This window comes from Macrosteles quadrilineatus, unplaced genomic scaffold (assembly GCF_028750875.1).
Source record: "Macrosteles quadrilineatus isolate MER2022 unplaced genomic scaffold, UCM_ALF_1.0 Scaffold_3__2_contigs__length_128488019, whole genome shotgun sequence".
Taxonomy (NCBI): Eukaryota; Metazoa; Arthropoda; class Insecta; order Hemiptera; family Cicadellidae; genus Macrosteles; species Macrosteles quadrilineatus.
Window position 1 is genome coordinate 109,225,681 of NW_026542596.1, and position 23,488 is coordinate 109,249,168.

At 36.6% G+C, this 23,488-nt stretch overlaps 1 protein-coding gene across 1 annotated transcript in view; it reads right to left on the reverse strand.

The window, feature by feature from the left end:
• Window positions 1-23,488, reverse strand: part of LOC128991064 (palmitoyltransferase Hip14-like) — a 36,147-nt gene that overhangs the window by 2,523 nt on the left and 10,136 nt on the right. The window contains exons 4-11 of the mRNA XM_054413792.1: window positions 19,245-19,454; window positions 16,895-17,057; window positions 7,117-7,251; window positions 5,335-5,535; window positions 4,827-4,988; window positions 3,824-3,943; window positions 2,779-2,956; window positions 676-800 (exon numbers count right to left, since the gene is read on the reverse strand). Coding sequence (XP_054269767.1) covers window positions 676-800; window positions 2,779-2,956; window positions 3,824-3,943; window positions 4,827-4,988; window positions 5,335-5,535; window positions 7,117-7,251; window positions 16,895-17,057; window positions 19,245-19,454 — 1,294 coding nt within the window. The remainder of the gene's footprint in view (window positions 1-675; window positions 801-2,778; window positions 2,957-3,823; window positions 3,944-4,826; window positions 4,989-5,334; window positions 5,536-7,116; window positions 7,252-16,894; window positions 17,058-19,244; window positions 19,455-23,488) is intronic.

The following is a 23,488-nucleotide window of genomic DNA, read 5'->3' on the forward strand; positions in this document are numbered from 1 at the left end:
AGAGAATATTCCTTTTGTTATAACCTTTTGTTATAACCTTTTGTTATAACACCATCGATAGAAGTCACAAATGACATCTGGGTCCAAAATCTACTAGGGATCAAACCAGGTGTCTTCAGATTTGAAGGCGAACGCTATGACCACTTGGCAACCCAGAGAGTTTGAGCAAAAGTGAGTAAGCTAATATCATACGCTTCCTCACTTGGGTTAATAATATGATTTGAGCATCCAATGAAACATGGACAAAAGACAAAACTGTCATTTTTTTAATCAAAATTTTTACCACATTTTGCCAATATTTACCATAAATATATCTGCCTAGGGATGGATCTGAAATTATCATATGAAAATTTGTGAGTAAATTACACTGTTTCTAATAAACCAGGGTTGTAAAGTGTTTAAAAAGTGTGTGTAAATCTTACGAGTTTGTATTAAACCACGATGGTGATGGAGGGAAGGAGACAGAGAGGTATACCTAAAAGAAGGTGGATAGATGAGGTGAAGAGATGGCAGAAGAGGAAGAGGAACTGTGGAGATTATGAGAAGATGGAGAGTACCAGATGATACCAAAAGCTGGAAATAATAATTGTAACGGAAAAGGATATGTCTGTACGTAACAGTATTTAACCCAACAAGAGAATGCTAACCAGCAATACAACAAAGTCTTGGCATTACCTGATATAGCTGACAGCCAAAGAGAGTAGCCACCCAGATGGAGTGAAGGAAGGCATTGGCAGCCACCCAGGCCACCCAGGAGTCACACTGAGCATACTGCCACATACCTGAGTCTATCAGGTCCACTGTCAAACATACAACCCTCAGTACATATCTAGTCACACAAATACCCCCACCGCAGCAAACCTGCAGACTAAGCAAATTTCCATTAGCCTGATAGGATTTACACTAAAATGCCTCCTTAAAAATATCATATTTATTCCCTATTTAAATAGAATTAGTTAAACAAGTACTTAGGTTTGCTGCAACAGGGAGGGTAAAAAGGTGGTTTTTTTATGTTAATAGGTTAGTAAGAAATTAATGTATTTTCCAAATTCGATCAAAATATGTTCATAAACAAGCAAACTACAACAGTTTACTTTTTCTCCATAAGAATAACATGGGGATTTTACAATTACAGTTTTTTGGAATTTTCTCCGTAACCATTAGGCGCACAATAACGCTTCAATATACTAAATTATTGGTTTTTTTATGCTCTACAAAATGGTGTTAAAAGAAATTGTAAAATTTTGTGTTTTTAGGGTCAAAAATGGGAAAAACCTTTTTTTACCCCATAAAACCCCATAAACCCCTGTTCCCATAGTCCGATCATGCTGGTTCGCGAACTCGTTCGAATAAATGTAGGTTTACACGTTTGTACCAAATTTCATCAAGATCAGATGATTTTTGCTCGAGTTATCGTGCTAACGGACACATATATCTATCTATCTATACTATTATAAAGAAGAGGTGGTGTCTGTGTGTGTGTTTGTATGAGCTAATCTCAAAAACTACTGGTCGGATCGGGCTGAAATTTGGCATGATGATAGCTCACATTCCCGATTAACATATAGGCATATTTTTATCCCAAAAATCCTTCGGGGCTCCGCCCCAGTGGCTCTGGAGTTTCCCATGTTAACCTTATGAGAAATGGAATTAATGAATCTTAACAGCTGTTTCAATTAAACAAGTTGGTTCTGTTCTATGATGTTCAATAGCATTAAAAGTTACAAGGATTACCAACAGGGTGCAGCACTAGCACTATTATTTCTTTTACATTTATGACAACAGCAAAAGGTGAGTGAGCGTAGCGAACGAACTTCAACCTGGAGGCGAGTGAGCGTAGCGAACGAGCTAACCTGAAGGCAAGTGAGCGTAGCGAACGAGCTAACCTGAAGGAAAGTGAGCGCAGCGAACGAGCTCCAACCTAAAGGTGAGTGAGCGTAGCGAACGAACTTCAAAAAGAACCGAAATTTCTTAAACCATGTCCTCACTCATAACTGCTATAAGCATTTGATACTTATATGCCAACCCCGTACGAAGGACGGGTACTCTGCTAGTATATATATATATATGAATTTGAACGGATGGTGTTTTTGGCCTCTAAAACAAAAAAATAAATCGGTCCCGGGTCCAGGTCTTACCATGAGTACTACGGTAATAGCTTATTCCCTATATGGGAAATTCGCTAAAACTAGTGAATTTGTTCAAAATAGTAAACATAATAGAGGGAACTTAATGTGGATGTTCAAGTATAAACAATTTTGAAACTTCTCAAGAAATTTTGTATTCAGCTCAATTTGACAGGATTTAGGGATTCTCTTGGGGTGAGAATCTTAATCTTAATAGGTAATAATCGTATTGCCATGATGGCTGAAGATGGTCGTGGCTGTTGGTTGCAGAGGATACCGTGCATATTTTCCCTTTAATGTATGGATACAAAGGGCGCTGCCAGAGTATTGTACGGCGGAGGGGGGGGGGGAGGTGTGGCTTACTGGAGAGTCCAGGAAAGAGGGGAGCTGCATTTTAACCAGGGTTGCACTTCAAACTTGTGCATCCCCTCAATTATTCAGTACAACAGAAAATAGCATAATTTTTTTTATCTTCCTTCCCCTCATGGGGGTGCAGGGCCCCCTCCTTGTCTATAACCACAGTGACTAAACTTGTAATTCTGATGTCAAATTATCATGAAAGTGAAGATAATACATACTCATTACTACACTAAAATAAAACATACTACTACACAATATAATGTTTTCTATTACAATATTACATAAATCTCACCGGTCCAGAAATGAGGCCTTGGCTGGGACATGTCGAAGCACACAGCAGTGAGCCAGAACTGTGTACAGCCATACAACAGGAACACGCACATGACCAGCAACATGAGCAGGTAGCCCATGAAGTGGCGATGGTTGTGAGCACCAATACAGTTGCCTACCCAGGGACAATGGTGGTCAAACTGTCAATCATAATACCACATTACAGCCATACAACAGGAACACGCACATGACCAGCAACATGAGCAGGTAGCCCATGAAGTGGCGATGGTTGTGAGCACCAATACAGTTGCCTACCCACGGACAATGATGGTCAAACTGTCAATCATAATACCACATCATGTATACATCGCAAAGAAATTGTAAAAAAGGAACTCAAAAATCTTAAAACTGTAAGCATGTCTGATGTTACCTCTTACCAGTAGAAGAGTAGTATTAGCTTCAGTAACTATAGTTTTGTACAATCATTGTTATCATCCACAAAGGCTAAAATATCTTTATCATCAACCAAAATAAGGCAAAACTATGATGGTTTAAGGTATGATGTAAGAAACTGGCCAGAGTGGTTTGTCTTCTCAGAAAACTAAGACACTGTTACTGCAGATATGCTAATAACTGCATACTATGCTTTTTTTCATTCCCATCTACGATATGGTATAACCTTGCATAATTCCTTGTATAATGGGCAACTCTTGCAGTGCACAGACTGCTCTTGGATGGCAAAAAAGGCACTGAGAGCAATCAAGAATATACCACAAAGACAGTCTTGTAAACCGATATTCAAAGAATTACAAATAATGACTTTGCCTAATCTATATATTTACTGTTGTCTATTAGATGTTAAGGAGTCTTTGAACAATTTTACAACTAGAAAAAAACTCATCAGTACTATACTAGGAATAACTATCAATTAGATTTAGCTTTTGTAAGATTGGAAAAAACAAAGAGCAGCCACATATGTATGAAGATACAACTATTAACTTTTTAACTTTCAACGCTAAAAAAATTAAATAAATTAGTTATCCAATCCTCCCCAGTTTAGAACTTACCTTAGCAACACAGCGGTTACAGACTGAGCAGTGCTTGCTGCGGATTGGCTTACGCACAAGGCAGGAACTGCAGAACCATTGCGGCTCAAATCCTCCCCTCTCCGCCAGCTCAATTATTGTCTGAACAACAGAAAACATTGAAACATTTGTCTATGACTTCTTAAAAGTAGATACTTAATAATTAATGAATCAGAACATACCACTAGAGTGAAAGGCAAGAAAATGGGTCTGATTGAGAATTATTGATTACAACTTAGTCAAATTGATATAGAATGTAACTGCTGTTATAATTTCAATCTGACCATATCCGTCTTGTTTACCACTTATATCACTGTTAGATAACAACTTTATTAGGTAAAATCTAGTTATTAGGATTTAAAACTCTGTGATAGGATAAATACTTTTTTGTTTGGCAAAACATGTATCATTAAGGTACTTAATATACAATTATTAACAATGGATTGCCATTATTATACAGCTGACTCTCAATACACACATATAGGATAAGGAAGACGTAGGATTACAAATATAAACAGATTACTAACAAATATATTCTAGGAGTTAAGAAAAATCGACTTATTCGGTATGATGTGACTATTAGGCCTTAAGATTAATCAGTTAAGGAAATTTGTATTGATTGCTAAAACTACGTGATTTGGTCTATTAACTCTTGTGTACAGCTGAGCGGTTTTTTGTAGGCCTGAATATCATACAACTAAATAATACCTGTATTATAATTCAATTAGGCCTACTTATACTACAATACAATCTGGCTCATAAGTTATATTGATAAGTTACAAAACACAGTAGCAAGCACAATTAGGTACTTATTCTACCCTATAATCACTTCCTTTCACTGTAAGAAATCAGATTAGACACTGCTGGAACGGCGCAAAAATTCCAGGATTGTAGACATCAGTCAATTATTCGTTGCGGTGTCAGGTTACCGAGTGAGTTAGACCAAGAGTCAACATTGTTAATAAAGAAACAGTGTGTGACTGACCCTGAACTTCTGATCCTGCGTAGCAGCCACGACCCCAGGATCCCCTCTCCAGGATTTGAGGAAGAAGTGCCAGAGAAGCAGCGAGCTGGACAGGAACAACAGGGACTCTAGGAAGTCAACTGCAGGAGCGACCCACAGCAACCAGGTCACGTAGAACCAGAACTGGAACATTACATTGTGCTCAAAGCCACAATTTTTATTCAAAAACAACATATTTAGCGCTAACTTTGTGACGAAATAATTTAGTCCTTAAATCATAAACTCTGGGACACCTAAAAATCCACTCTTGAAATCTTTATTTAATTTGTAGGATTTAGGGAATCATAATACAAAGCTAGTCGCTTTACTAAACTAGTAAGCTAGATGAGCTATATCTTTTTTATAAAGACTCGTTAATAAACTACGTGGCTTTGCCTTAAAATACAATTTTAATGTACACTATTCTTGTTCAGATATATTGTTGTGAATGAAGAGTATTTAATTAAATCAAATTAAATATTCCAGTTACCTTAGTAGCTAAGTACACAGACATTGGAAGAAGATTCATAAGCCTGTCATCAAAAACGTATCTGCCAGCAAAATAGATGCCGATGTAACCGATGACTAGGATGGCTATTTTGACTGGGTAAGGTAGGTTCGTTTGTAGAGTGACCCCGATGGCGTAGAACGCTAGGAAAGGTGTTCCCACCATGCACCAATATCTTATCCTCTGTAACATAAAACAGGTATTATGAAAAAACTCTCCTGCAAAGATTCTTTCATACAGTGCACTTCCAGAGTATTTAATCATAGACTAACCAAAACAAGTAGATTTCTTATCCCATTGTAAATTTTAAAGCTCGTTTTTCGTGTATGGTTCATGTATGGTGACACTGGGCGCTAGTGTCGACGAATTTTTGTTTGTATTTTTTTAGGGTTAATTTCTTGATTTCTGCTTTACTGTTTGGTTATATAACTAGGGGAAAGTTATTGTTTATGATTAAATTGTATTATTTGGTCAAACGAGGTTTTATATTACTGAAATTAAGAAACGAACTGTAAATAAAACACTACCTCTGCCAAGGGCCAAAGAAGCAAAAGACAAAGTGCCAAACACTAATTCATTACCGTACTACTGTTAATCAAACACAATATCAACAGTCAAACTAAATTAAAAAGGTCTAATGTTTTAATAATTTGTTTCAACCATAAACTGTCGCAGTTGGAATGCAATTAAACGTGCTGCAGACTTTTAAAAGACTTTGTGTACTATGGGATGTCAGTAATCCTATGATTAGATAAAAATGTTCAACAATATGGAGGATATTTTATTCATCAAACTACAGGGTGGGGCAGCATAACTTACTTTCCTTAAATGTGCGCCATTTTTTTTTTTTTGTTCATGCCATACCGAAGAGCTAGTAGTCTTGTTCGAGAGCCAAGGCTATAAAATGTTGTCCTTTCACAGTTTAGTCGCCATTATGCGTTGAAACAGAGAAGAGCAAGCGTTTGCCGTTGAGGCCTAGTTTTGAGTGGATGTTCAGTGATCGCAGCCCAACGGGCCTTTTCGGAATCGGTTTAATTTAGCCCTGTTGGCCCCTGTTCTGGACCAGAAATCAATTGTTATGTGGTTCAATACATTTAGACAAACTGCAAGTGCCTCAAAACCAAAAACTGGAGTCCCATGGCCCATTAGGTCACCTGAGAACAATGAGGCAGTGAGAGCTTCAATATTGTGATCTCCAAGGTATCCAGTGCTCAAACATGCGTCTGTCCTTGGACACGTTCTGTAATGACAATTTTCCATGATGACCTACATTTCCATCCATATAAGAATGGTGACTGTGCAGGAACTGTCAAAAAGGCCATTTCAATTAAGGACGATCTGCAATGGCCGGCTTAATCTCCCGATTCGTCCCCTTATGTTTTTCTATGGGGTTTTTTGAAGTACCCTATCTATGTGAACCGTCCAAGGACCCTTCAAGATTAAAAAAAAACAAGATCCATGAAGAAATTTCCTACATAACGCCTGCTATGCTTGAAAGGGTGTATCAATGTAACTAGAATGGGGGCCGTCACCTGTATGATTTACTCTTCAAAACTATGTAAAACAAATGTTAGGAATGTACTTCCATTGTAAAAACCAAATAAAGATTGTCTGACTCATACAATGCGTTTTATTAGGTTTTAAAAAAAGACGTTATGCTGCCCACCCTGTATAAGGAAATATCGGATATAGAGGTTTGGTGAAGGAACAAGGCTGTAAGTCACAGTACAAAACTATCAAGTTGGATTAAGGTTCTCTACTAACCTTATCACTGGTGAACCTTCTACAGAAGTTCTGTCTAGTGTGAGCACCAGAATGTTCAACAACCTTCTCTAGAACTTTCTTGCCGACCCATGAAGAGGCCTTTGGTGAACTCAACAACGAGAATGGAGTTTCCCCCTAGAATAGAAAAATATATGATTAAGTATTAATTTTTTTCGTCCTCGACTGCCCTTCAGAAACTAATATGGGTTGTTTTATAATCTGCATAAGATAGGAGCCAATTAAATTTAGGAAATAGTTTCCTTTTCTCTTTTAGCGAATATCTCTATAGGGAAGTAGGTAGCTATTACCATAGGTGGCACGGTAAGATCTGGGCCTGGGACCGATATAATTTTCCATTTTGATCTCCATAGAGACTTAAATGTAGACTTAATTGTAGAACCGTTTTACATTACCGCCTAGCAAGATATAAACTATTATTTAATGAATAACAATTTATGAATTTGTCAATATTCTTTTTATTTGAACAGAAAAATATAGTACCTTCCTGTATATTTTTAACCGACTTCCCCACTACCAACAAAAGGAGGAGGTTCTCAATTTGTTTGTGGCGATGTTTTTTTTTCTATGTATGTTCACCAATTTCTCTGTGATTCTTTTACCGATCAGTGTGGTTCCACCACCAAAATAACCAGGAGAGTTTCTATTTGGTCCCATATATATATGTTGTTTAAGTGTAATATTTGTTTCGGTGAAAAATACTGAAAACCACAAATATTCAACATTTATTTTGTTTATATTTGTGCAGAGAAGGCAATAAATAATAATAACATTCCTACAGCTGCTGTTACTTGAAACCATTTAAATGAAGCTACAGACAATTCTTCATGAAACAGTTGCTTCATATTGATTAATTGAGCGGAGCGAGCGAAGCTCTTATACGTCGACTCTTATGCATTTCGAAATACGCAAACTTCTCCTATACGGCTGAATCAATCGTTTTCAAATTTTGCATAGTGATAAAGACCATATCGGTGAGTGCCAACATCTATATGGCGATAAAAAAGTCTCTCAGGAATCCGCCCCACTGGGTCTCAAAGTTTCAATGTAATTCTTATGGAAGCAGTATTTGACACATAAATAAAAACAAAGACATATGATCAGCTGTTGACTTTTGAATGCAGTAGATAAAAGAATAGCGGACAGCATTATTCCACAGATATTAGAACAGAAACGGTATGGATCATAATTATAATCAAATGACGACACTAGCTAGCTTGAGGTCCGTGACGTAGGAAGAGGTGAAGGAAGTAGTAAAGGTGAGCAGTCTGGAGTGTGGAAACTGTTTATGACGATTAGATTAAGGTATCTGCAATCCTAAAATGCTATTGGAAGGGAAGGAACAAGGTCCGCGACGTAGGAAGTAATGAAGGAAGTAGTGAAGGCAAGCTATTCGGGGTGTGGGATCTGTTTATGACCTTGGTTTAAATACCTGCTTCTAGTAATCCAATAGTCGCAATTTTTCGTCACGCAACTAGTTTCGACTTCATACAGAAGTCATCATCAGGCGTCCAGTGGATGTCAAAATAATCACTTCATCTGAAGGTCGTCGGTTCACACATGGTACATTCACACACAAACACGCACACGAACACGAACATAGTCACATAAAAAAGGTACATTTACAACGATAATACGGATTAATGGTAACTTAGGATGATGCGTCGCGACCGGGTGAATGTAGCGTCTAGACTGCCGGTCAACGTGTTCGGTCGGCGCTGTGACGTCACTCATTTGTTCTTGTTATCAGTCAGCTGTCCCTATTCATTCCCGACTCTCTCTGAAGTACCTTAATTGCCGTGTCGTAAATATAATTAGATTGGAAAGATAGTTTATCTTTTAGAATATTTTGTTTGTCAAATTTTACAGCTCTGTATATTTCAAATTCTTCCAGTGTATTTTTGTTGAAATGGTCGTTGGATAAATGCAATACGGTCATGTTTCTGTCAATATTTGTGTAGTTATGATTATCAGAAACTAAATGTTCGGCAAAGGTTGAGGTTTGAGCGGATGTTGTTTTCCTTGGAAGATGTTCTTTGAATCTCTTCTTGAAAGAACGAGCTGTCTGCCCGATATAATATTTAGGGCAGTCGTCGCAACTGATTTTATAGACGCCTGTCTTGTCAAAAATCTGAGTACTCGTTTGGGGTCGGTCTTTCAGTAAAGTTCCAATTTTGTTAGCTGTTTTGAAGGACACAGTGACGTTATTTTTGGCCATGATGTTTTTAAATTTGTTGCTTAGGGATGAACCGTATTCCGTTGAGATGTACGTCTTCTTATCTTTTGTTTTGGAGGTTTTTTGTTTATATTTACGAATCAGTTTATCAATGAGAATGCTTTGATAACCATTAGCGACGGCAATGTGTTTAAGGATATTTATTTCGTCATTGTAATCAGATGGACTCATTGGTACGGATAACAATCTGTTTACGAAGCTATTGTAGGCTGCTAGTTTTTGTGAATGAGGGTGATGAGAGTCTGCGTGGATGGTTTGGTCTGTGATGGTTGGTTTTCGGTATATTTTGAACGTGAAATCAGAATCATGTTTTGTTATAGTTATATCCAGAAAATTCAGGCTGTTGTTAATCTCCTCTTCAAAAGTGAATTTCATATTTTTATGTACGTTGCAAAGATGGTTGTTCAACAATGCAAGTTGTCTGCTATTGCCATTAAATAGAACAATGGTATCATCTACGTATCTGTAATAAAAAACTATTTTTCCTTTGTAGCGGTTATTGTCTGAGAACAGATATTCGTTTTCAAAGTGGTTTAGGAATATTTCTGCTAAGATACTGGAGAGTGGGGAGCCCATGGCTAGTCCTTCTTTTTGAATGTAAAATCCATTCTGGAATTGAAAGTAGTTTTGTTTTAATACTAATTGCGTCAGTGTCAAAAGTTCATCTATGGACTCGGGAGGTAAGTTGGAATTTTGTGTTTAGGTTCTGCCGCAATATTACCAAAGTTTCTTCCGTGGGTACATTTGTGTATAGATTAACTATATCAAATGATGCTAGTTTCTGGTTACCACTGACTTTGTGTGACTGTATCTTTTCAATCAATTCTAAACTATTTCTTATACTACGATTATTCTCTAAGATTACATGGTTTCTAATTATATTATCCAGTTTCTTTGCAAGTTTGTAGGCTGGGCTTGGTTTAAAGTTGACTAGAGGTCTGATGGGGATGTTGGGTTTGTGGATCTTTGGGAGACCTCGAAATATAGGGGCACTTGGATTCGGAACTTTCAATGCTATTTTTTCATTGGCTGTTAATATATGTTTACTATTGGTAATGGCTTTGTTTATTTCTTTAGTGTTGTGGATTGTGGGATCTTTACTCAAAGTTTCAATGTTGTTTTTGTTCATGAAATCAGCAACTTTTCCTACATAATCGTCTCTATACAGGATGACAATCGAACTGCCCTTATCTGCTTTTGTTATCAGAGCGTTGTGCTCGGCAAGTTTACTCTTGATGTTAGATAAAGTTCGCTGCATGGGCTTGAATTTTAAATGATGTTTCTTTGATTGCTGCTGGTTTTTCAAAATAGCTTTTGCTTTGTTCCCTATTATGATGCGTGCGGAGTCTCGTATTTCTTCCGATTTAACACTTTTTATAGATGCTTCTATATTTAGTAATTCTGAAAAGAGACTGGATTTCTTATTGTTAGGAAAGTTGAAATTTAAGCCTTTGTTAAGCAGGGATATTTCATCTTCACTAAATGTAATTTTTGTTTTGTTTAAAATTCTCTTGTAAAATGTATGGTTACAAGTAATTATATCTCTTTCATGCTGTTTATCGATTAAAGTAAGGAGTTTTTTAGATTGAGTTTTCTTCTTCAACAGGATTTTTTGGGATATTTGTTGCTCAATTTCAGCCATAACATTGTTTTGTTGTGATGCATGCAAGTTTTTTAAAAGTTCTAAGTGTTTATTTAACACCAATTTATTAAGTAAATTTTTCCTAAAGTACAAACTTCAGTCAAATCAGTTGCGACGACTGCCCTAAATATTATATCGGGCAGACAGCTCGTTCTTTCAAGAAGAGATTCAAAGAACATCTTCCAAGGAAAACAACATCCGCTCAAACCTCAACCTTTGCCGAACATTTAGTTTCTGATAATCATAACTACACAAATATTGACAGAAACATGACCGTATTGCATTTATCCAACGACCATTTCAACAAAAATACACTGGAAGAATTTGAAATATACAGAGCTGTAAAATTTGACAAACAAAATATTCTAAATGATAAACTATCTTTCCAATCTAATTATATTTACGACACAGCAATTAAGGTACTTGAGAGAGAGTCGGGAATGAATAGGGACAGCTGACTGATAACAAGAACAAAGGAGTGACGTCACAGCGCCGACCGAACACGTTGACCGGCAGTCTAGACGCTACATTCACCCGGTCGCGACGCATCATCCTAAGTTACCATTAATCCGTATTATCGTTGTAAATGTACCTTTTTTATGTGACTATGTTCGTGTTCGTGTGCGTGTTTGTGTGTGAATGTACCATGTGTGAATCGACGACCTTCAGATGAAGTGATTATTTTGACATCCACTGGACGCCTGATGATGACTTCTGTATGAAGTCGAAACTAGTTGCGTGACGAAAAATTGCGACTATTGGATTACTAGAAGCAGGTATTTAAACCAATTTATATATTCAACGTAATCCGGAGGCTAACATCAAAAATGTTTATGACCATTAGATTAAGGTATCTGCAACCCTAAAATGCTATGGGAAGGGAGAAAAACGGGTCCGCGACGTAGGAAGTGGTGAAGGAAGTAGTCAAGGTGAGCTGTTCGGAGTGTGGAAACTGGAAACTGTTTATGACGATTAGATTAAGGAATCTGCAATCCTAAAATGCTTTGGAAGGGAGGAAAACAGGTACGTGACGTAAGAAGTGGTGATGAAAGTAGTAAAGGCATGCAGTGTGGAGTGTGGAAACTGTTTATGACGATTAGATTAAGGTATCTGCAAAACTAAAATGCTATGGAAAGGGAGGTAAACAGGCCCATGGCGTAGGAAGTGGTGAAGGAAGTAGTAAAGGCGAGTTGTTTGGAGTGTGGGATCTGTTTATGACGATTAGATTAAGGTATTTGAAATCCAATAATGCCAAGGGAAGGGAGGGAAACAGGTCCGAGACGTAGGAAGTGGTGAAGGAAGTGGGAAATGCGAGCAGTCCGGAGTGTGGGAACTGTTCATGATGATTAGGTTAAGGGATCTGCAATCCTTATATGCTATGGGAAGGGAGGAAAACAGGTCCGAGACGTAGGGAGTGGTGAAGGAAGTAGGAAAGGCGAGCAGTCCGCAGTGTAGGAAATGTTTATGACGATTAGATTAAGCTACCTGCAATCTTAAAATGCTATGGGAATGGAGGAAAACAGGTCCGAGTCGTAGGAAGTGGTGAAGGAAGTAGTCAAGGCGAGCTGTCCGGAGTGTGGGAACTGTTTATGATGATTATATTAAGGTATCTACAATCTTAAAATGCTATGGGAAGAGAGGGAAACAGGTCCGCGACGTAGGAAGAGGTGAGGGAAGTAGTAAAATGAGCAGTGTGGAGTATGGGAACTGGAAACCGTTTGTAGCATTTAGATTAATGTATCTGCAATGCTGAAAAGCTATTAGAAGGGATGGAGGCATGCCCACGACATAGGAAATGGTGAAAGAAGTATTAAATGCTAGCAAGTGCGGAGTGTGAGGAATGTTTGTGGCAATTAGATTAACGTATCTAAAATACTAAATTAGTATTTATGAATACAGGTCCACGACGTAGGAAGTGGCTTAGGAAGTAGTAAAGTATGAGCATAGTGTGAGAACCGTCTGTGGCAGTTAGATTAATGTATATTCAATCCTAAAAAGCTTTGAGCAGGAAAGGAAACAGGCCCCACGACGTAGGAAGTGGTGAAGGAAGTAGTAAAGGCTGGCAGTGCAGAGTGGGGGAACCGTTTGGGCAGTTACATAAATGTATCTGTAATACTTAAATGCTATGAGAAGGGAAGAAAACAGGTCTATGACGTAGGAAATGGTGGAGGAAGTAGTAAGGCTAGAAGTGCAGAAAGTGGGAACTGTCTTTGGAAATAATCAAATAACATTAATGTATCTGCAATCCTAAAATGCTATGGGAAGAGAGGGAAACAGGTCCACGACGTAGGGTGTGGTGAAGGAATTATTTAAGGTGAGCAGTGTTGAGTGTGGGAATGGATTATTAATGTATCTGCAATGCTAAAATGCTACGGGAAGAGACTGTAGACTGTAGGTTAAAATGATTACGAAGCACGGATCTATACACATTTTCGATACATGCAATCGTTTACAATCAAAATTTACAACTGAGTTGACAACAGCTGATTTTTACTCGACAGAGGCTAAAAACAATTTTTACTCCCTAAAGAGTAAAAATGCTACTTTACACCCGCAACGCTTGCGTTAAAAACGAATGTTTTTACTGCAGTCTAACAAAAACAATATAATATGAACCCTTGATGACTCCGCTCAATTTTGTGGATGCCTCTGCGAACGCTACCTAGTAAACTATTTCTTGCCATGGAGCCTAAATAAATTACATTGAAAAAATGCATTTTGTTTTGGTTACTATAAAAAAGGTATTTTAACATTTGACCTGATTTGTGTATACAGTAATTCTGTTGTTTTAAGTATTGAATATTCTGACTTATAAAAACATATATGTTTAAGTGAATAGCTGTATGATATTGACAAATAAAGGTGTATTGTGAAAACCAAAGCATTCGTAAAAGAAGTCTAAATATAAATTAGCCTAAATGCAATTATTCCTTACACGACCTAAGAAGTGTGAGAGTGCATAATCGTCAATCGTCTTAAAAGTGTTAAATATTTTAATTACTAAACATGCATTTGCAGATGTGGAATGTTTATTAATATTATTTACCCAGTTACTATATCATATCAATACTATAATGCCTGCTTCAGAAAGTCCTAGAGGAAGCTGATTTGCAATTTCGACTACATCTTGAGCAAACAAAACCACCTACCCGGCTTACACCACTTTTAGCTGAACCAGTCTTTCATATACATATTTTCCAAATGTACTATATGTGATAACAACCAATTTTCTACTTTTGAGAGATTTTTTAGTGCTGGTAGCTGAGGAATAACTTTCATATTGTTCCAAAAGGCTTGAGGCGTTACTGTATTTATTTTTATAATGTAGAAGTACACCGATTATAGGAAACGATGATGTCTGACATTTCAATGTCTCTAGAAAAGACATTTAGTTTTTCATTAGGCCTAATGTAATGGACAACTCTTTGTTTTTTAAGGAATATCTAAAAATGTTTATTTTTATACCTATTGATTATGTAACCTGAACAGGTGACTCAAGCAGTTTTAAAATAATGATTGTTCTGTGGCACTTTTGATTGTTTCAAACAGTTTTGCTTATCAAAAAACCTCAAGTAATTAATATATAACAAATTATACAGTCACTAAAAATCATAAAGCAATTTATTTTTGTAAAAAAAAATACAACCGACTTCAAACGCTCTAAAAAGAATGAAATAATTTCAATAAAGTAAACTTTTGTATTAGTCAAGCTCACGTATTTCAAGTCGTCGCGGCTCTAATTGCAAATATGATTAAAATAAAATATTGTGTGTGTATTTTGAAAATCAATAAATTGTAGCTGGATAACATAAATATATAAATACCCCCGCCGCAGCAAACCTGCAGACTAAGCAAATTTCCATTTGCCTGATTGGATTTACACTAAAATGTCTCCTTAAAAATATCACATTTATTCCCTATTTAAATCAAATCAGTTTAACACATACTTAGGTTTGCTGCAACAGGGAGGGTTAAAGTGTTTTTTTATGTAAAATGTTAATAGTTAGTAAGAAATAAAAACATTTTCCAAATTTGGGCAAAATATGTTAATAAATAAGCAAACTACAACAGTTTACTTATCCTCCATAAGAATAACATGGGAATTTTAAATTTACAATTTTTTTGAATTTTCTCCGTAACCATTAGGCGCATTATAACGCTTCAATATACTAAATTATTTGTTTTTTTAAGCTCTACAAAATAGTTTGGAAAGAAATTGCAAAATTTTTACCCCATAAGAGCCCCCATAAACCCCCGTTCCCATGGTCCGATCATGCTGGTTCGCGAACTCGTTTGAATAAACGTAGGTTTACACGTTTGTACCAAATTTCATCAAAATCGGATCATTTTTGCTCGAGTTATCGCGCTAACGGACACATATATATATAAATATATATATATATGAATTTGAACGGATGCTATTTTTGGCCTCTAGGGACCTCAAAACGAAAAAAAAAATCGGTCCCGGGTCCAGGTCTTACCATGAGTACTACGGTAATAGCTTATTCCCTATATGGGAAATTCGCTAAAACATACTGAACAGTTTTGTTTGTATATCAAAGGAAGTATTTTCTTGTATTTTATGTTTAGCCTACTTCAGAATGAATGTATTATGAAAATATCACACACAAAAAATGTTCTATATGAATAGGAAAATAATTTATTTTGATGTTATGGTAGGGAAAAGAAGCTATTTTAATATTAAAACGTTACTTTTCCAAGTTAGAAACATTTAAATGCATTATAATCTTTTTAAAGATACTCGTTAATACCACTATAATGCCGATCTTTGGTTACGGTAATAAAATAACACCCAACGCACAACTATGAAAAAGACATACAGATTAACACCTTTAGTTATAGATCGTCACCTGCATTATGTACATCCTCTTTCAATGTTGTACTAAAAATCATCCTGAGCCGCGCCGACTTAAAATACGTGAGCTTGACTAATACCAAAGTTTACTTTATTAAAATTATTTCATTCTTTTTAGAGCGTTTGAAGTCGGTTGTATTTTTTTACAAAAATAAATTATTATAACTTAGATGAATAGGCGTACAACTTGTATTTATTAAATATTTAGGATAGGTACTCAAAGAACTCATTAGATTGTTCAAGATTATTAGAGTAATATATTTATTAGGGTTGAATACAGCTAAAATATGTTTTCAAAGTTTTTTTCTGGCATATGACAGGTATTTTCTATTTAAAACTAATAGCCTACTTTTTTTTAAGTGTTTTATTGTGATTCATGGGGAAAAACTTGCATTATACGATTGAATTCCAGCACTCAACAACACATAGTTCAAATCAATTGACTGTTGACAGTTTTGACAAGCATTGGAATGTGTATCTAAGCTATTTATTAATGATATGTTTGTTACAAACAGAAATAAAGTACTAGTTTATTTCATTTTCTTTAAGATCTTTCCAACAATCAAACGTACCTTTTTGGAGTTACATTTTTACTTTGATAATATTACCAACAGCTTTTAGGCGTGATTAATAATTTGTTGTTATTCTATTTTGTTTTTGTCCTATCAGACTATCACCTATAAAGAATATTTCAAGCTACAGGGAGTAAAAAAACTCATTTCTTATTGTATGTCTTGCCATCACACATAAACACCATTCAGCTGAAAATAAACTTTCACATGTAGTCTACCTACCCAAGCCATAGACAAAAAGAATGATATATAGACCGTCAGCCGTGCTGCGATTAGCTTAGGTTCTGGCGTTAACTGGGAGCGCCGTGCAGTTACTTAAAGCGTGTACGCCGTAACTACACAGCACTCCCAACGGTGGATGCGAGAACCTATACTAATAATATATTTAGTTATTTTTGTCCATGCCAAGCTCACTGAGCTACTATTAGCCTGACCTGTGCATTAGCGATGTCGAGACTAGCTCCGTGCATGACTAGAGTGCTAACAGCCGTGTGGTTCTTAGAGAGGATAGCCCAGTGCAGCGCAGTGTTCTGTTGGTACTTGTCTTGTATGGTGGTGGAGGCCCCAAACGTCAACAGTAGCCTGGTCGGATCTAAACTGTAACAACAACAAGAGATATTTGATACACATAAAGCAACGGGGACCTAACTTTTTTGCTTTATCGATCTACAGGCCATAAAACCACTGGCTTAGTTGTACATTTTACTATCTATATAAAAAATCTCATAAAAATTAGACTTTTTCAAAGTTGGTACCAGTACCGGTTCCTAGCCAAAATCGTTTCTAGATTCCAGTACCATCGGTACCTTATTTCAAATTTTTAGAATAGGCTAGCTACATAATTTTTTTTATTAAAAAAAATATATCCATATTTCAATTTTAGGCCTACAGTATTTTGCATTTAGTAAGCCTATAGGTTGGTCATACTAAAGGTCAAAACTTAAGTGATTAAGGAAATAAAACTTCTCCCATAAGCTTGTCAACAACCTACATCATGGGTAAGCGGTGAGAGTAAATATGATATTTTACAGTAAAAAATCACAAAAGTTGCAATAACTTTTGAACCGTAATTGTTACAGCAATGGGGTATTCTACTATTTTTTTTTTTTTTTTTTATCATAAGGACCATAACTAGGGATGGGTTGATTCCGATTCTTGATACCTTGATGACTTCGATACCAGTGGTATCGAAGAATTGCCGATACTTGATACTTTGCTTCATTTCAATGTAAGTTAGGCCTAGATGTATGAATGCTTATGCAAACATAAAACTCGGTGAAAATTTTAGGCCTACCTAAACCGGTGTTTGTTGTTTCAATTGAATTTAATAAAATATGTTAAAATGTACCCTATGTCTTCTTGAAGTATCTTATTTTCTTATAGGCTAACCTTATCTATGACCTTATTCAATTCAGTTAAGTTATGTAGTAAAGTAATTCAGATAAGTTATGTTTGTATTAAGAATAAATGAAAAAAATAACTTGCTCCTTTATTTATAGGTATCATGAGAAGCACAAATATATGTGTTATTGAATCTATAACGGTTATTGGTATCGAGTGCGGAATAGAGAATCGAAACCAAAGTTCTGGAATCGCAATTGGTATCGGAATTGACCAATTCTGGAATCGGCCCATCACTAACCATAACATATTAATATTGATCAAAAACAGCTTATCTAAATAAATAAGATTTTTTTATAGCTTTTTATGGGAAAATGGCATAAGTTACAATAACTTTTGAACCGTAATTTTTACGGAAATGGGATTTGTACCATTTTGTTCACGGTTTAAATTACTACAACATCTAAATTTTTTAGAAAATTGTTCAGGCCATTTTCGAGAAAATCCGATTTTTCCGTTATTTAAGAGGAAGTTTTATGGGAAATCTCCATTAAAAATAAAAATTTAAGAAAAAAGATAAAATGTTCAAAATTTTATGGACCATATCATGTTTAGATAAATCAAAACCGGTTTTTTTTTTAAGTCTTATTATTAGTTTTTTATGGGTTTTTTGTGGGAAAATAACATAATTTACAATAACTTTTGAACCGTAATTTTTACAGAAATGGGACTACCAAACTGACCTGAGTCTTATCCCTGCCCCTTAGGTGGAACTTCCCCACGATCGCGGCAAAATCGTGAAGATCTCTTACGATCATAGGAACATTATTGTTACTCGCGATTACAAAGAATTATTAATTTTAGATAGGTACCTAGTAAAGATTCACATTTTGTTCTAAAAAATTGTGTCTGCACTAAACATTGCAGGTTTTTTAGCTAATTTCCTTATAGGTGGGTAACTATTACCGTAGGTGGCACGGTTAGACCCGAACCCAGGACCGATATACTTGTTCATTTTGATGTCACCAGAGGCCAAAAACTGTTGTAGATGGATATATTTATTTATTTATTGTATACTAAGCTATTAATATTTTACCCCATAAAACTCACTTTACCCAACCTCTCTGTAGCAGAAAACCTAGGTATTCCGTTGAACATAATGTTATTGAAATAGATCTAAGTGGAAATCCAATCTGGCAAATTAGAATTCTCTCAGTCTGCAAGGTTTGCTGCGGCAGGGGTATGTTATCTTCTGGCACTAGCCCACAGCCTAGCCAACCATGATGTTAAACCTGGCACTGTTCTTAGGACCTTCACATTTAATTTCAAATTTAAATATTATTTTAATACTGAAACTTGCTCCAAGGAGTTAGGCCTAGTTAAAAGAATTATTTTTATGTTCAGCCAATTAGAAATAAATTTAAAAACCTAAAACTAACCAACCTGTGTACTTTATGAGCGCTCCACATCAAAGGAGTCATGCCGTTGCGGTCTTGCATGTTAGGATTGACACCTTTGGCCACCAGATAGGCCACGATGGCCGTGTGGCCAAACTGGGCAGCCAGGTGGATGCAGGAACAGCCCTCACCGTCCCTCAGCGAAGGATCAGCACCATACTGCATCAGCAACGTGACACTGCCAATATGACCTTGTCTGGAAAAGTCGGAGAGCAGTAAAGTAACATATAAAATGTTCATGTTAATGTTATGTTCATTAAATTATGATAAATTTCAGTGAAGATAGTAAGACTAATACCATACAGGTAACCTAAACAATGGCCTGTGGGGCAAAGCCCGAGGACTTTTATTACATGAATAGGTGAAAGGGGGCGTCTACACAAAAAATATTTAATTTTGACACATCGTTTGTAAAAATCCGTCCATTATTAACGGAGGAGTAGTGTTTCGTAAAAATCGCATTCACGTATTATATATAAGGATTTACTTTTGAGATTGTCAGACTACTAGCTACAAAGAAATGACTTTAAACAATGTAAAGCTAGTGTGACAGTGTTTTCGGGTCGGTGTCGTTTTGTTCGTACTGTCAAATAATCTCATAGCACAGATAGTTCAATCGCTAGAAGTGGGTAAATCCAGGATCGGTTTTTCGTAGCCTTTGGAATAGGTTTGGAGTTTTTGGAATGGGCTCAGTAGTGCAGCTTTAAAATCACTCAATCACTCTTGAGATTCCTTTATGTCCTTGCTGCTAAGCTCTCATCATCGCCCCTAATCAAGGAATGATGTGGAAGCAATCAAGGAATCGTAAAAAGGTCGTTGACAAGGAGTGGGTCGTAATTTCGCGGTATCTATTTGATGTCGAAAATCTATCGCTTGCGCTTTATCTTATTTATTGATTAAAGAATGTGTTTAAGATATTATACGGTAATCTATTATGCAAGGGAGTCGAGGTATTAATCCAAGGAAGTAAGGTGTAAAAACCAAGGATTAATGGTAGAACGGTTTACGGTAATCAAGGTAGTAAAGGTATTAATCCAAGGAAGTAAGGTGTAAAAACCAAGGATTAATGGTAGAACGGTTTACGGTAATCAAGGTAGTAAAGGTATTAATCCAAGTAAGGTGTAAAAACCAAGGATTAATGGTAGAACGGTTTACGGTGATCAAGGTAATCAAGGTATTAATCCAAGGAACTATGGTGTAAAAGCCAAGGATTAATGGTAAAACGGTACAGGTATTAATCCAAGGAACGATGGTGTAAAAGCCAAGGATTAATGGTAGAACGGTTTACGGTAATCAAGGTAGTAAAGGTATTAATCCAAGGAAGTAAGGTGTAAAAACCAAGGATTAATGGTAGAACGGTTTACGGTGATCAAGGTAATCAAGGTATTAATACAAGGAACTATGGTGTAAAAGCCAAGGATAAATGGTAAAACGGTAAAGGTATTAATCCAAGGAACGATGGTGTAAAAGCCAAGGATTAATGGTAGAACGGTGTACGGTAATCAAGGTAGTAAAGGTATTAATCCAAGGAAGTAAGGTGTAAAAACCAAGGATTAATGGTAAAACGGCAAAGGTATTAATCCAAGGAATCAAGGTGTAAAATCCAAGGATTATTGGTAAATCGGTAATATTATGTAGCAAGGAGGTAGCGGTATTAATCCAAGGAATTAAGGTGTAAAGCCAAGGATTAATGGTAAATCGGTAACGGTATTAATCCAAGGAATCAAGGTGTAAAATCCAAGGATTATTGGTAAATCGGTAATATTATGTAGCAAAGAGGTAGTGGTATTAATCCAAGGAATCAAGGTGTAAAATCCAAGGATTAATAGTAAATTGGTAATATTAGGTAGCAAGGAGGTAGTGGTATTAATCCAAGGAATTAAGGTGTAAAGTCAAGGATTAATGGTAAATCGGTAATGGTATTAATCCAAGGAATCAAGGTGTAAAGCCAAGGATTAATGATAAATTGGTGACGGTATTAATCCAAGGAATCAAGGTGTAAAATCCAAGGATTATCTCAGTACAACATAAGGTTCAACTATTTAAACAAGGAAATCAATAATGGTACGATAGTCTGCTTATTAATAATAGCACATCTTTACTCTACCTACTTTAGGCTATCACAGCTCCCAGGATTTATGGGAATGGTCTTGGGATGGTTTGATAGGTTTAAAGCAACGGAATAAAGCAGGTAGAATGAGGCTAGGTGCATACAAATGGAAATACAAGCATAGAATGTACAAGCAAGGTAGATAAAGTATGATGTATAATCACTATGAGCAAAGCAAATCTACTAATTAGCGTGGTAAATGATCTGCTAATTATAGATCAAGCAATTACAAAGCAATGACAATTTATACGTCTAAATGCAATAATACTATAAATGTGCGATTCAAGCTCAAAATGCTACGGTATTATAATTTCCAAATGATTTACAAAAGACAATGCAAAGCAATCTACGTTAAGCTAAGTCAAGCAATTTTACATATGGAATAAATGTCGGTACAAATACTAGAAACAGAATTGGAGACGTTCTCCTACCTTATTTGATGATCGACTTGTCGGGTTGATATCGTGTTCGGAAGTGAAGTGTCTTAGAGTCGTCTTGGACTCTCTGAGTAGCTAGACCGTCGTGCGCATGCGCGACAGGCAAGCGCGGGAAACTGGAGCAGGCGCGAGGTGCGCGCGCACGTCAAGGAAGCGGGAAATTCAAATCGGTGGAACCTGAATATACTTGTCTTGCTTGTCTATATTTCGTCTACGTTGATATTTAATCCAAAAAAAATCGTACCATTATTTTAGCCTGTTACATCCCCCCTTTACTTCGGGGCAGAAAAAAAAGAAAACATGTAAAAAAGAAAAAAAATTGTATTCTTCATAAAATAAAACAATCGAATCTTCCATAAATATTTTTTGTGTTTTGTTCTTTGTGCTTTTTTTTGTAGTTTTTTTTTCCAGAAGCTTCATAGGTTGATCATAAATACAAGTATTCTTTAAACTGAAATTCCTCTAGGATAAATAAAATAAAAGGGTTTCTTCTATTAATTCTTTTTGTAAGGTTTCAAATCCTTAACGTGGACGACTCCAACTTTCTTGCCTCTTTGATCTGATATTTGGAACATATTAGATCCCTGTGGCTCGCTAAGTAGATATGGTCCGTCAAATTTTGGTTCAAGTTTCCCAGCTATATAATCTGCTGCACTTGAAAGCCGATGAGTCTTCCTCAAAACTAGATCCCCTATTTTGAACTCGTTAGCTCGTCTTCGCAGATTGTAATATTTTGACTGTCTTTCGAAGGCTGTCTTCAAGTTCCTGCACACCTTTTCTTGTAGTAGGTGAAGGCGTTGTATCTGTGACCCGTACTTTTCTCCCATAGGTGTGTCTTCTGGGCGGGAAGAGGTTTCGACAGGGGCAGCATGTATGCTGTTTGGAGTACACAACTCTCTACCAAAATTCAGCATGGCGGGTGAATATTGCGTAGATTCGTGGACGGAGCTGTTAATGGCATATCGGAACTCGTTTAAATGGATGTCCCAATTTCGATGGTCGGAGTTGACGAACTGTGATATCATAGTTTTAATCACACAGTTCGGGCGTTCGGCAGGGTTGGACTGAGGACTATAAGGTGCGGTGAATTGATGGCGGATGTTCCAATCCTTGGTGACCTGATGAAAGATCATAGATGTATATTGTGTCCCATTATCTGTGATGATAACTTCGGGGGCACCATATCTAAGAAGAATGAGATCAGTAAAGTGCTGGGATACCGTCTTGGCCGTGGCATTCTTCATTCCTACTATCTCAACCCATTTCGTAAATGTGTCTTGGAACAGTAGAATGTATCTGTTTCCACGCCTTGATCGTGGCATTGGTCCCATTATATCGGATGTAACCGTCACCCACGGTCCTTTAGGTTGTCGGAAAAACATTTGCCCAACGGGAGGTTTTTGTTCAACCTTATGACGTTGGCAGGAGTCACACGCTCTGACATAATTCTTTACGTCTATTCTCCATCTCGGCCAGTAGTATCGGTCTGAAACTCGTTTGATCGTCTTGTTAATGCCCAGATGGCCTGAAATCGGTGTGTCATGACATTCGGTCAAGACATCTGATATTTGGGTCTCCGGGACACAAGTCTTCCACAGAGTCGTTTGGTCAACAATCCGGTTGCCTCGGTTGGGGATTCTTCGTAAGAGTCTACCCTCACGAACTACGTAGTCTTTATACTTC